At 39.6% G+C, this 14,170-nt stretch overlaps 1 protein-coding gene across 28 annotated transcripts in view; it reads left to right on the top strand.

Moving 5' to 3' along the window:
- The first annotated feature begins 363 nt into the window (after window positions 1-363).
- Window positions 364-14,170, top strand: part of AFDN (afadin, adherens junction formation factor) — a 116,088-nt gene continuing 102,281 nt past the window's right edge. For all 28 annotated transcript variants that reach the window (XR_010997415.1, XR_010997417.1, XM_068185192.1 and 25 more), the window contains exon 1: window positions 364-491. Coding sequence is in view for 26 of the 28 variants with exons in the window: in XM_068185192.1 (XP_068041293.1) it covers window positions 378-491 (114 nt within the window). In the remaining 2 variants the exon portion in view is untranslated. The remainder of the gene's footprint in view (window positions 492-14,170) is intronic.

Raw genomic sequence — 14,170 nt, 5'->3', positions numbered from 1 at the left:
AAAGGCGGCGGCGGCAGCGGTGGCTTCGCTCGGCTCAGGGCAGGCGAGCGGCCACAGGCGCTGCCGAGCCGGGAGATACGGCGGGCGCTGCCGACTCGGGGCATCCTTCCTCTTCCTCCCCGCCCCCTGCCCGCCCTTCCCCCTTCTCTTTCTCTCCTTCCCCACTGTCCGCCGAGGCCGATCGCTGTCGGCGGCACAATCCCGGGGCGTTTCCGCGGCGCCCGAGCCGGCAGCGGCCGCAGGGAGAGCCGGTCCCTCCCCTGCCCGGCCGGGACTGAGGGACCCCCCGCTCCGTCCGGGGCTCGGCTGAGAGGGCCTGGCCCCGGCCCCGGCCCCGGCTAGGCTCCCCGGCGGCAGCGGCGGCGGGCTCGGCGAGGATGTCGGGCGGCGGCGGCGGCAGCCGGGAGGAGGAGCGGCGCAAACTCGCCGACATCATCAACCACTGGAACGCGAACCGGCTGGACCTGTTCGAGATCAGCGACCCCACCGAGGTGAGCGACCCCGGCGAGGGCCTCCTGCCCGGCCGGCCCGGTGAGACGCCGCGCCCGGGCCAGGCCGCGCCCCGCGGCAGCCGGGCTCCCGCGCCGTCCCCCGCCCCGGCCGGAGGCTCGGACTCCGGCTCTCCTGCGCTGGCCGCGGCCGGTCTCCGCTCCTCGGTGGGCAGCGAGGGCCTCTCGCCGTGCTCGGGTGAAGGCAGGTTGCAGCGGCCGGGGAGAGGAAGGGAGCGCAGGGCCGGAGCCGTCCCCTCCTCCCTCTGTTCTCTCCCGCAGGCACATGCCGGCCTGACCCGCGGGACAGGCGGCTCCGAGGCAGGGGGGAAACCCGCTGGGAGATGGAGGTGGCGAAAGGGGGCGGGCAAGGGCGAGAATACAGGAGCTGCCCCCGTCCCGAGCCCGACACCGGGTACCTCCGTGGGCTTTTTTTTTTTTTTGTCTGTCTGTGACTTTCACAGTACGTAAAGGCGGCTGGTGGAGGAGGATTGAGAATCTCGGTGCTGGGCGCTTTTGTTGCTAGCTTGTTTGTTTCTTTAAATATTCGTCTTTGTCCAGAAGGCGCCTCTTATAAAGCAACCTGCCGCTTATGGTCCGGCGGCTCTCCGGGTTGCTGGTGCAATCCCCGGAGTGGCTTTCCCAGGGCGTGACGGACGGAGCGCCTTGGCTCTCCGAGCCTGCAGGCTGCCAGCCCGCCGCCTAAAGTAAATACCAGGAGCAGGTTCCTAGACCCGAGTTCACATGTTGTACTGGAAAAACACAGCGGGTAATATCTGCCTAATGAAGTGGGTGTTTCTGATGGCCTAGAGAGGCTGGGTTTTGTCCTTTTTTAAAAAAAATATAAATGTAATAGTCAAACCACACCCTCCCGCTGCCCCTTGTCATGTTCCCTTTGGTTGGTTCATGCTGCGCGTCTGGTTTGAAAGCGGCAAGGGAGGGGGTAGGGGAAGGGCTGGGGACGCAGGTTACAGCCCTGTTTGTGTGTGACAGCGGGCTCCCTGCTTAGAGGGTGGAGGCTGATCATGTGCGTGTTCCCGGGGAAAAGGAGGAAATTCACACTTGCTCTTGGCCTGGCCCTGGTTGTTTATTAACAGAGCCTCTGAGAAACCACGTTGGCTTGGTCTTGGAGCTGGCTCCTGTTCTGCACCCAGGTACTGACTGCTAGCAGAGCCACGAAACAGTGTTGAAAGCAAATCTAAGATTAGGAACTACGACACCTTCGGGTATTTTCAGTTCTGCTCATCGCAGACAGTTTCTCGAACACAATGGTGACGGTTTTCTCTGATTATTCCCTACATCTTCCAAGATTTGTCGTAATTAGAGTTCCTTGATTGCATTGCTTAGGTTTTAACACTATCATCGTTGGTGGGCAGTTACTGTCTCAAAAAAGTGGGCTGAAGCCAGTGTCAAGAAACTTTAATGATTGTGTTCGAGAACATAGCACAGTCTTTTTGGAATTGCAGGCTGACTGCTAACTGCCTGTGGCTGAACTTTTTGTTTTATTTACGTGTTTGTCCATTCCCAGTGCATTCTAACTCCAGTCTCTCTCCTTTGTGTTTATGGCAGACTGTGTTTCTGTGGTTTTGTTAGTAAGTAGTTTAACAAATCATACTTTCTTTAGGTTAGCCATGCATATTTATTATCATAGTTAACTAGAGTTTGCATGAAAGTCATCAGCTTCATTATAGTTATTATTGAAAGAAAAATAATTTCAGTTGCATTCACTCTACGCTTCTGCATTTAAGCCTCTGAACCTGTATAGGAACATACTATACTATATAGGAGCATACTGTCAGTCATGATATTTCAGTTGAACTACTGAATGTAAAAAATGAAGTGCATGTATAATATCCTTGAATGTATGAGCTCTTTAGCCTAGTAGTTCTAAAAGCATTTGATAAGACTGCAGGTGCATTTACATCAAACTGGCAGCAGGTAACAATTTTATAGATTAAGGTATATTTTCCTTCCAGCTAATTACACTTACGAATGTTCGCATTTATTTTCACTCTTACCCTGACACAAATTTGGCAATATTTTCAACATAGATGATGGTGTGATTCACATTTGTACTGTTTATCAACTTAAATGAAAAACCCTTTTACTAGACTCCTTGAGAACTGCAAATCCTCTGTTGTTGCCCTGTTTTTCCAGGCTCAGCTTGATCATAAGGCATATCTTGCTTTTTGTAGAGACTGCAGCAAATGCGGCATCTGTGAAGATGCAGTAACCTGGATATGACTTTTGGCTGTGTGTGCCTGAGCTGAGTCAAACTGAATCATTTTAAACTGTCCAGACATAGTTATTAACCTGCTGGGTTAACTTTGTAGCCCGAACTGTAGACTGTCATCCAGGAGCTGCTGGTTGGATGTATTGGTAGAGTTGGTGCCTTGTAGTGATTCTTCAGGCATTCTCCCAGTGAAAGTAACCTGGTTTAAGTGACTTGTCTTGTAACTTTCCTATGTAAGAGAGTAAGATTTTCCAGAGGGGGTAGTCACAGCCTTAATAGTGGGGTTCAGAGAGATTTATATTTTCGGTAAAGCAAAGGAAAAGTGAAATCTAATGTAAATTGACTAGGGTTCTGAGAGTATAGATTATGCAGTGACAGTGAAAGGAATTCGCATGTGACTGACTGATGTACCTTGGTATTAGTTTGAAAGGTCTAATTCTTTGGTGAGATACAGTTGTTCCAACTCCATTAGATCCTCTTCGTTTTACTGAAGTGTGTAAAATGTGACTTTGTTTTGAAGGTTGGGTGGTGTTTTGAAAGTAGTTCAAATGTTTGGGGCTTTTTTCAGAGAAGTGCTTCATGAAATTAATCTGTTTGAATTCCTGTTAATATTTTATTGAGTAGACTAGTCCTAAAGGATTAGAGATCTTCTTGTTTACTTGCCTCTTGTGAGACTTCAGGAACAAATTGTTAAGGAATGTAGGACATTGAAGAGCAAAAGCCTTGGACAGGGCATTTTGAGTTCTGTTACTAACTTTTTCTTAATTTCTCTTTCACTCTAATAGTTAACTAAGTAATTCAGAGCTGCTTTACCCCAGCAAAACAGAAATGAAAACTTTCTGTTGCATGCTCAAAGTTGAGTATTCCTCTCTGTATCATGTGGAATGCTGAAAGACTTCTTTGGAGTGGGGATTTCATATCTTCACTAGCTTTCACTGCAATATTTTGTGGACTCATGCTTGAGAGCAAAGTGGTAATTTAAAATTTATTAAATATTTATCTATTTGAACCATTGTTGCTGTTCTGAGAAATCTGTTAATTTGCTTTATTTTACTCTGAAATTTTAAAGTTCTTTTTATTCAGAAAGTAGCTCAGAGAAGCTCTGTGGCTTGAGAAACATAATTGAACAAAACCAAAACTCTGCATCTACTAGCAGAAGTTTCAATGATGATGTTTCAGGAGTGCTGCTAGGTACAGAGCTTGGCTGAAGATGTCTGTAATACTGGTCATCATTTAAACTTGATTAAGCTTTACTGTCTCTACTTTGTGAGGCAGCTACTCACTTTGGCAAGTCTGAAAAAAATACTGGACTGTTTGGGGGAAGGTGGGGTGAATCATGGGTTTTTTTTGTAGATAAATTAACATATTCAAAATGAAGCAGAATGTTAACCCTTTTCTTCAATTGTTTCCCCTTGCCCGTGTTCCAAGTATTACCAAGTATTGTGGATGCTTTTTCATTTAAAAAAAAAAAATCCTTTTTGATCAGGCATAGAAACACCGTAAAGAGACTTTGAAAAGACTTAGACCTTTTGCAGTAGGAGATAAAATGATGGTTTCATCTTGATTTAAGTCTTGGGTGCTTACAGCACCCAAAGTTTTCAAAAAGGAGTAAGTTTGAATGAATGATTTTGTAATAAATTCATAGAGTTTTTTTGGGAACTTGTAGATAGGAAATTATTTGCATTTATACAGTTTAGCTTTTTAAACCTTCTCCTTTAATGAAAGTGCTAACTGGTGGTTGTAGATTTGATTGTTATATAAAATAACTGCACATGGATGTTCTGGGTGAGAGGAAGGAATGGAGGGGTACTGTAGACAATGCATTTATCACTGTTGGAATGCATATAATAAGATGCCATATCTGAACTAGGTGTTAAAATTACTGTTGATGACAAAATAAGGTTTCATCTTTAATGTATGCTTTCATAGCTGTTATATGAGAGGAAGAGAAGTGTTTTTTCTAAGCATGGTTTGTGAATTGCATTTAAATCTTTTGAGACAGACACTTCTTAGAACAAGTGGGATTTTTTTAATAACAATTGTCCAGGGGCTAGGGGATTATTGTCAGAAACCTTGATCTGTTGTAGTTTTGTTTTCTGATGGAGAATATTTTTCTAGACTAATATACCTCTGTGTCAGCAAAAGTAGAAAGGTCTAATCAAAAAGCTTAGACAAATAGCATTTTTTGCATTAAAGAACAACTCCTGAGAGTTTGACTTTTAAATGGCCATCATTAAAAAAAGAAAAAAGTAATTTCAAAAGTTTTCATGGCTATTTGATTATTTTTTGTATGAAAAAACTTACTTAGTCCTAGCTACAAGCTATTAGAAATAACCTTTCGGAATGTGGGCGGGTCTTTTTTTTTCCGGGTTGCTTTGTTTTGGGTTTTTTTGATATTGACTTTCCATGTGTTGAGTTACATATGATTGGTCTATTCAGTATGTTTTATATTGTTTTCTTTAGCTTTAAATACAAATAAGCAATCTATTAACAGAAAATATTGCACAGTACACTGTATGGCAGGATATTTTAGGACTGATGGAATTTTTGTCTTCTGAACTTTTTGGGTTCAGATCTATTTCTGCTTCATTAAGTGTCACAGGGAAAATTGGTATATGACATAAACTTACAGCCTTTTAATGGTAGTTACGCAAGCTTGTCATTTAAATATAGTTTAAGCAATAAGAAATGGGAATTTTTAGGTTTTAACCCCCCTGCTGTTTATCTGCATGGTTGCTCACCCACAAAAAGATCTCCCCTTTTAAAAATCTGGCTCTGAGGCTTTTTAAAGACCTGTTTTTAAAATGGGTAATCTATTGTTTTATGGTTGATACTAGTAGTGGAAATGCAAGTCTGGAGCTAAGGAAACACCATCTAAATGGTAGAAATATTTGTGCCATCTCCACTAGTTGGATTCTACCACTTTTCAGTTAAGCAAGTGCAACTCTTCATACTGTATAGACCTCAAGAAGCTGGTAATATATCTGAAAATACTGTCCTTTTAAGATTGCCAAACCTATGGTATGGAAAGTAAACTCTCTTTGCAACAAATGTTTAAACTAATATTTAGTCAGTCTGGAAAGGTGATTGGAATCCTGAGGACTGATGCTTGTGCTTTTTAGTGAACAGAATGTTTTTGAAATAATTGCTACCACTAAGCAGGCACAGTTCAAGAGGAGATAAAAACACTGAGGCATTACTTAGAGGTTCAGGATTACTAATTGCGCTTTACTGAGTCTGTTGAGCTCTAGTTCTGCATTAAAATGGTTGGAGAAAAGAAGTCAGGAGTACAGGCCTGCTCATGTGCATCAGGAGGAGTATTCGGAGACCAGTTTTCCTTTAACTGAGTCAAAGTGAATAGTCATTACAAATGAAGTCTTAGCGCTCTCTAGAGAGTCCCAATTATAAGTTTGAATTAAGATATTGACTGCAGTCTACAGACATCATAAGTAATGCAAATAATTCTAGGAATAAGTTTTAGGCTGTGCTTTTAATATTCCTTATGTAAGTTATTTCTTGAGCTAGTGGCTAATTAGTTCCATACAATTCAGACTTCAAGAATTACTGGCTTTAAGAATTCCCTCCTGATGTGTGAATCTGTTCCCTGCCTAAAATGCCATTGACAAGCATTACTTTTCAGCTGAAAAACCTCCAGTCCTCTAGATGCGTAAGGGATTTGCTTTGTTGTGCAAGTGTGTTTTTTCTGTCAAAACCATTTATCTTTCAGAGAGGTTAAACCAAGATGAATGGAACATACTTTCATGATTTTTGAGGAAAACCTAGCTTTGTAATTAATGAAATTCTGCTCTGTGTCTAGATGCTTTTGTAGTCTAAAGGGTATAACAAAAGCTAAAACTTAGCTGGAAAGTGACAAAAGTTGAAATGAGCTGGTGTTTGTGGGAAGGCTGTAGATGATAAGAAACAAACTCTGAGTTTGTCTTTATGCCAGCATGTGTTGGAGTAGTTTCTTTGTTATAAATGAAGGGAAATAAATAGTAGCTGTGCAAAATTCAGAATATGCATAAAGAAATAACTCCCTGTTTTGACCAGTGGTTCTGATGAAGGTAGAATTGAGAATCCCAGTGCGAATTAGTAAACTAAATGTTATGATGAATTTAAGAGAAGTCTAATTTAGCAGATAATACACATACATAATGGAGTGTCTGCTCTGTCTTTCAAAGTGAACTTCATGCTAATGGAAACCTCTTCTGAAGTGTATTTGAGTAAAGCACTATTTAGGTAATTGTTGATTTTTCAAGATTTTTGGCTAGGAAGAATATATACATGTAAAAAAGATATTGAATGATGCTCATTTCATTTTGTGAAAAGGCTAAAGCCTGTTAATTTCTGCTGTTAAGATTGTTAGGTAGGTAAACCAAAGAGGTAATTGATAGTTGTTCTGTATGCATGAATGACTTGGCTCAAAATTGTTAAACTTACACAGAGATTCCCCTTTCCCCTCAGGTCTTTAATTGCAAGTAAAAATTAGTTCTTTTCTGTAACAGTCCCTGTCTTGAAGCTTGATAATCTAAGATGCAAACTTGAGTCAGTTGATATAAAACTCTGTAGTAGTTCAGTAACAGCCAAATTGTCTTCCTGGACTGTATTGTGCGTCATGAGCTTTTGCATAATGAAGATGTATAACGTTGTAACATAACTTTTTTCAGCATAGGGATAAGTTTTCCATGCGGTTGGTTGCCTTGTCATTGAATTGCAATTCTGCCTTTTGCTGCTGTCTAGTTTGGTTCTCTAGTAAGACTAAAAAAACTGCTTTGACATGAAGTCCAGTGATAATTGTTTTTTTTTTTTTTCAGCCATCACCTGTTTTTCTCATACCTTCTTATTATGCATGACTTAAAGTTTTCTTGTGTTAGGTACATGTAACTTGCTAAAACCATTTTGTGTAATGCTTCAGGATAATGGTCATCTTCTTCTGTTACAGGCATTGCCCTCAAGGTTATCAGTTGATTCTTATTATATATTTAATTGCATTTTCTAGATCTGCCTTCTTCCATTGTATGCTCCCCTGTAAGTTAGCTCCTCTTCAGATAATCTTTTAGTGCAGATACTCTTACTAGGGAGCCATTCCTCTGATTCTTGCTCATTCTTGTCTCCTATGAAGATGCCCTCTGTCTAGATACTGCTTGCTTCACTTCTCTGTGCATTGTGTGGAACAGGGCTCTTTATTGCCCTGGTCTGTCTTGCAGAATTTTGTTGTAGATTACTCATTACTCTGGGAAATTTCTTTAGAGTTTGAATCCTTTAAGAACTGGAAAAAGTCCTAGGACTAGGGTTGTCATCTAGAAGATCAGTATAGGGAGTTAGTTTTAAGTGCAAATTTGCACTTAAATGTAAACTTTACTTGGTTACATGAATTTTAATTTGTTTGAATTTCATCATATTAATAGAAGAGTCTGTAAGAGTTTGATTGTACTGATGAAATTGTGTATAGTCCTGTAAGTTTGTTCATGTTACCTCTTCCAGTGAAGAGCAGAAATTACACATCATTAGTTTTGAAAGTTTTAAGCTTTTATTAAGTGGTGCTTGGTGCATCTTAAGAATAATAATAAATGGATTTCTAATTTTACTTATGTATTACAAGAGTATAAAATAGATTTAACTTTAAAAAAATAAGAGTTACTGTAGTGATTCTATGCAAGGACATTAGAAAACCAGCTGGTTTGTTATGGAACTGGAAATTGAGTGTGTTTGGCTATGACTCCTAATGCAAGGTCAACTCTTGGGTAAATATTTTGGAATGGTTTTATGCACTACAGTACTAGTTGCTATAGAGTGATGGCAGAATAAAACAATAGCTGCAGGGTGGGGTTTTAATTTGGTCAGTGTTTTTCTTACTACTTTGATAATTTGCACTCTCTTAACTAGAACTCAGAAATATGAAAGCTCTCACAAAAACTCACTACCTAGTGATAAGTGATAGTTTCCTGATGATGTGGTTTAAGGCTTCTCATTGGTGAATCGTGTCCCAGGGCATGGCTCAATATATGGCTCTGCTATGTAGTAAGAGCACCTTTTATAGTGTGAAAAAGAATGAGTTGTCTGGCAACAGTATTTATTTGGCCGACAAAGTATGTTGCTCAGAGCAGTATCTGTGAACTAAGATTTCAGTGCATAGACTTTTCAAGCATTCCATGATGTGTTTAGTAGAGTTTTCTCTTTGTTAGATGACTTGATTTATCTGTCCACACTCCTCTGTTTTCTTAGAGGCAAGATACACAATTTGATGTCAGTGTCATGCTTTTACATATATTTACATTTTGCTTTTCCATATGTTGTATTGCTTACAAAACCCAGTGGAAGATCAGAATCTCACTTCTTAATGAAAATTAGGGGCTGTTGGATAGCCTGTGGTTGGGCAAGAGTTCAAAGGACAAAGAAACCCTGCCCTAATGCCTAGAACAAGAAAAGGTCTCATTCCATTTGTCCTCCAGAAGGTGCTGTACTTTGAGCAGCTTGAAATTGAAAAGGTCTCTTGAAACATTTTGTTATCGTTCTCAATTTTAGGAAAAACAGTTATGCCATGTTCTTAATGTAAAAAACATCGGGACAATGCTGTCTGTGTCCTCCTGGATGGGAAAATGTCTATGTGGAAACAAACAAAATTGAACCATGTTGTGTTTTAGAAAACTTTGCATTGCTAAAATGGTTTTCATAATATCACTTCTTTTATGTTGAGAAATCTGGTTTGCATTCACCTTTTGTGTACAGTTTGATATTTTCTGCATTCAGATCATATCCAAGCATTACATACTTCTTGTAGAATGCTGCGTGTTTTATTGGGAAACATGTAAGTTATTTCCACTTAAAGTGATATCTTTACTGAACATGGCTGCTACTTACTTTCAGGGTAGACAGAATGAAAGTTTTAAGACTTTTTCAATACTCACTGTTTGTATTCTGGCTGTTGAAAGATTAGAATAGTTTCTTTTCATATCTGGAAAAGGAAAATGATCTGAAAATGGTGATGGAAAGACAGTGTTTACTAATGAAAACATTGCTCAGTTCTGCTAATTGATTTTGATGGATTCGCTTGTTAGGTCTAGAGTTTGCTGTATAGTGAAGAAGGTCAAAACTGGGATTACTTAAGATTACTGCATTTTTTGATCTAATTCTTTAGCTTTTTGAAGCCTTAAAAAAATAAAAGGCCAAACAACTGTTTCATTCTTTAAAAATCAGTGAAATGCTCTAGCAAGGCCCTTCTTTGTTTTGTGTGAGATGTATTGTAATACTTTTGATAAAGTCTCCAGCAATACTCAAACTGTATCTAGTATTTCATGACAGTTGTTCTTGTTGCCATAGCACAGCAAAGACTATTTCAATAAATTTACTTGTTATGCCTATAGCAAACTGTTTTCAGACAGATAAGGATTGATATGTAGACCTGGGAAAAAAAAAAAAAAGGAGAACAATGAAGTAATTTTATGCACTGACTACTGGTACATTCACCAAAGCCATCTACCAGCATCCAAAGACCTAACCAGCCCAAAGTGGTGACATTATTGTGGTTTTGGGAAATTTTCAATATATGAGCTGAGTCTGTAGTCTGTCTCAGGTGTTCTATCCATTTAATAGGAAAAAAAAGAAAAGTGAAAGAAGAGAGGATTTGGCTCTCTCCTGGAGCCTTTGTCAGGATTTACAGTAAAACATAGCTTTTGACTAAAGGTGACATGTAAAGTAGGATCTGTGATGAAATTAGAGTGTTTGAATTTTACAGTGTTCAAAGTTCTGGTAGAATTTTCTGAAGCAATAATCAACAGTATCTCCTAATGTTCTGATACTGGCTCAGTATCTTGAGTAGTAGATGTTCTGAAGGAGTTACTAATTCTTACTGTTGTAAATAAATTGTTTGTGGTCTGCTACAAGCTCCAGAATACTTTTGTTTCACGATTTGCTTTCTCACCTGCATTAAGTTTAAGCTTGAACTCAAAAAATTAGTACATCAAATTTTTGATAGATTAGGCAAATTTGAAAGCTTTGCCTTCTCAAAGTAGTCTTCATTCATTTTGAGTGATAAAGTGTCAAGTGGCAGCACAAAAATTGGTAGCATTGTACCAATGTGAGACAGTCACGTACTGAAGCTCAAGTGTTGTACAATGTTGTGATACTGATGTTTTGTAAAAACTTTTGAAATTCAGCACTTACGTAAGTGCCTGTCTTATCTTCAGTGTTCCGCATTTGACTCCAGGTCTTTGAACATTCTTGTGTGTATGGATGCTCATAAATATCCATGTATATAGTTATAAATGTACTGATCCAGCTCTGTCAGTAAACCTACCTGTGTTGAGACCTTTTCTCCCTCATTTCCTCCCACATGCACTCTGCACCAAAACTCTCACATCCACAACATTAAACAAGACACTCCAATCTTCTACTTTCAGGGAAAAATGCCAATTACAGCAGTCTTCAAATATGTTCATCCTGCTTCACTGGCTTCAGAGAGCAGCCTTATGATTATCTGCCTCTGTCAGAAGTTTCCCATGAGGTTACAGATCAGCCATTAAGTCCTGTACATCTGCCATGTGGACTTTGTAGTTTGGAGTGGCCTTGCAGTTGGACCTGTTTATAATCAGCTAGTCTGTGTGCTGCTAGTGGCTGTGACACCTGGGTTTTCTTCTAAGGGAGTGCTTTTTGGCTTGCTATACTGTGATAACCATAGATAGTTTTCCCTTAGTTTGGAGAGGATTCCTTTTAATAGGCTTTCGGCTTGTGTCATCTCTTCTGGGTATCTGCTAGGTAGAGACAGACTGAATTTCCTGGATTAACCTTATACTGAATTCCTTAGCTGCTGAGAAGGAAACCTTGCACCAAGGGGAAAAAATCCTTCCTAACCACCTCAGAGGTAGTAAGGATGGTACTCAGGGCATGTAGAGCTTAATTTATCCAGATCCTGAGGATGAGTAGGGTGTTTCTTTATGTTGGAAAAGGGTCAGGACAATTTCTCTGATCCTTGATGTACATGCCTTTTTCCTAGTGTTGGCTGTCTCTTTCTATAGCAATATCATGATGTTATCAGTAGTAGGAGAAACCTGCAAGTAGAGTGAGATACCAACATATTTCTGATACCTTTATATCCTTAATTTATGAAATGAAAAGTTGAATAGCAATGTTCTTTGTCGTGGCTGATGGATGTGTGAGTAATCTGAAGCTATTTCCACCTCAGCAAGTGTAAAAGAGGATGAACACTTTCACAGGTACACACACACTGTGTTCTGCAGCCACTTCTTCACCCACCTCTCAGCACTTCTGAGGCACAGAAAGGAAGTGGGCAGTCTTGACCTTCTTCCTGCCATCACTGCCATCATGTGATAGCTGTCATGGGGTTCTGTCTTCTGCCACGCAGAACTGTATATCTTTGATTCTCTTCCAGCTCTGTGGTGTTCATGATGCTGACTTTTGCAGCAGCCACAAGTACATGGTAGCAGTTAAATTTGTATGCTGCTTTTTTCTATGGCTTTCAGGAGCTTTGGCCAGCCCTTTCTCTGCCTTATTCTCCACCTCCAATGTCCATGTGACTTAAACATCATTAGATGTTGACAACATTTTAAAACTGGTGCTTAGTTTATTTCAAAATTTTTTTCCTATATTTGCATACATGAAATCTACGTAAAATGAAGTAAAAAACTTCAACAAGTTTAGGTTTTACTAAAGCTTACTACATTTGTTTTTTGGAAAAGCTGCTTACTTGCTGTATGCAAGGGGACTTTTCTCTTTAATTACTGAGCTTTCCTGTTTGTATATGCCATTACAAAATAATGTGGTAGTCTGACTTAACCTTACATTGACTATCTGTATAAACCAGTTTTATAAGTAGAACATTTATGATACATTTTGTTCATGCAATGAGCAATTTTAAGTCTAATTCTTGAAAGTGGGCAGTGGTCTGAGCTATATTACTTGATTTGATTTTTTTTTTTCCCCTTAGAGTGTTTCTCAAAGTTGTTGCTATTAGCAAAATTGAGGGTTGGGACTAGATGATCTTTAAGGTCCCTTGCAACTCAAGCCATTCTGTGATTCTAAGATGTTATTTATTTAGATCATGCTTCTCTTGTACTGTACTCTTGTACTTCTCTTGAGCAGCTGTATCATCTTCATAAACTGTCTTGGTGTGTATAAAAGACACCTAACCTTCTTACTTAGTTGTAATGTTTCCAGAACAATAGGATGGGAAAAGTGATGCAGATACATGAAGTAATGTGTTGAAAACTGTTGTAAATTTAGTTACTACAGAGCCAGAAAGAGAAGCCAGATTTTTATAGATGTATGCAATTCTCTAGGTTATCCTAATTTGAGATTTCACCTTCTAAAACATAGGGGGAAGGGAGATAATCACGCTTAAGAGGGTCATCTACCAGCACCATGTCTGGTTTAAATCTTATGTGAGTTCTATGGTATAGCAAAGATTGCCCCTTTTCTGTATTGGGGAGCTGCCTGTAGTAGGAAGAGTGTTATGTATCTTTGTAGAAAACTTGAATAATTTTCATATTTGGGATTTTGTTTGTTTCAGATCTACTTCTGTGTCAAATGTGCATGAGACTGCCTCACTTCAGTAAATAAGTAACTTTAGTTCCGAATATGAGGAATCAAACTGCCAAGGAGGTAGAATGGACCTTAAGGATCACCTGGTTACAACCCTGCCTGCCACAGGCGGGGACACCTCTAACTAGACCAGGTTGCTCAAGGGCTTATCCAGTCTGGCCTTGAACACTGCCAGGGTCGGGGCATCCCCAACCTCCCTTGGAAAAGTGTTCCAGTGTCTCACCACCCCTACAATAAAGAACTTCTTCCTAATATCTAATCTTTCCCCTCTTTCAGTTTTTGTACCCATTACTCCTTGTCCTATCATTGGAGTTCCTGTCAGACTCCTTTTCTAGATTGCCTGTAGACCCCCTTCATATATTGGAAGGCCGCTTGAGATTTCCATGCAACCTTCTCTTCCAGGCTGAAGAATCCAGACTGAACAGCTGTAGCTTTTCCCTCAATCATTTCCTTTTTCCACATGTTTAACTTTCTGGTATTCTAACATCTTGGAAGCTGTTAATTAAGGCAAGCATATATGTTTTATTAAGATTTTTGAAGTGAATACTGAATACAAAGAATTTCAAAATCCCCAAATGCTTTGCAGTAATAATTTAAAAAATTAAATCTATTTGAATGAGTTACTCTAAGTACCTAATCATAAGGAAAGTTTGTGTCTCACTGTGGAGAGTAATAAAAAATGCCCAGAACAAATGATATGGTGTTAACTAAGACTATATAAAATGTGCATGGGTTTGGGGTTTTGTTTCATTTTTTTATTTCTATACAAATAAAATGTATTTGTAGGAATAAGTCTGGAAAAGTTTACTGTCCTCAGTAGTAGAGAAACATACATACTGTAGTTAGCAGACATACTACACTAGGAGACATTATTGGTTGTTAATTAAAAGGA

Source organism: Anomalospiza imberbis, chromosome 3, assembly GCF_031753505.1.
Source record: "Anomalospiza imberbis isolate Cuckoo-Finch-1a 21T00152 chromosome 3, ASM3175350v1, whole genome shotgun sequence".
Classification (NCBI taxonomy): domain Eukaryota; kingdom Metazoa; phylum Chordata; class Aves; order Passeriformes; family Viduidae; genus Anomalospiza; species Anomalospiza imberbis.
The sequence above is the reverse complement of the archived record's forward strand: the minus strand, read 5'-3'. Positions and strand labels throughout refer to the sequence as shown.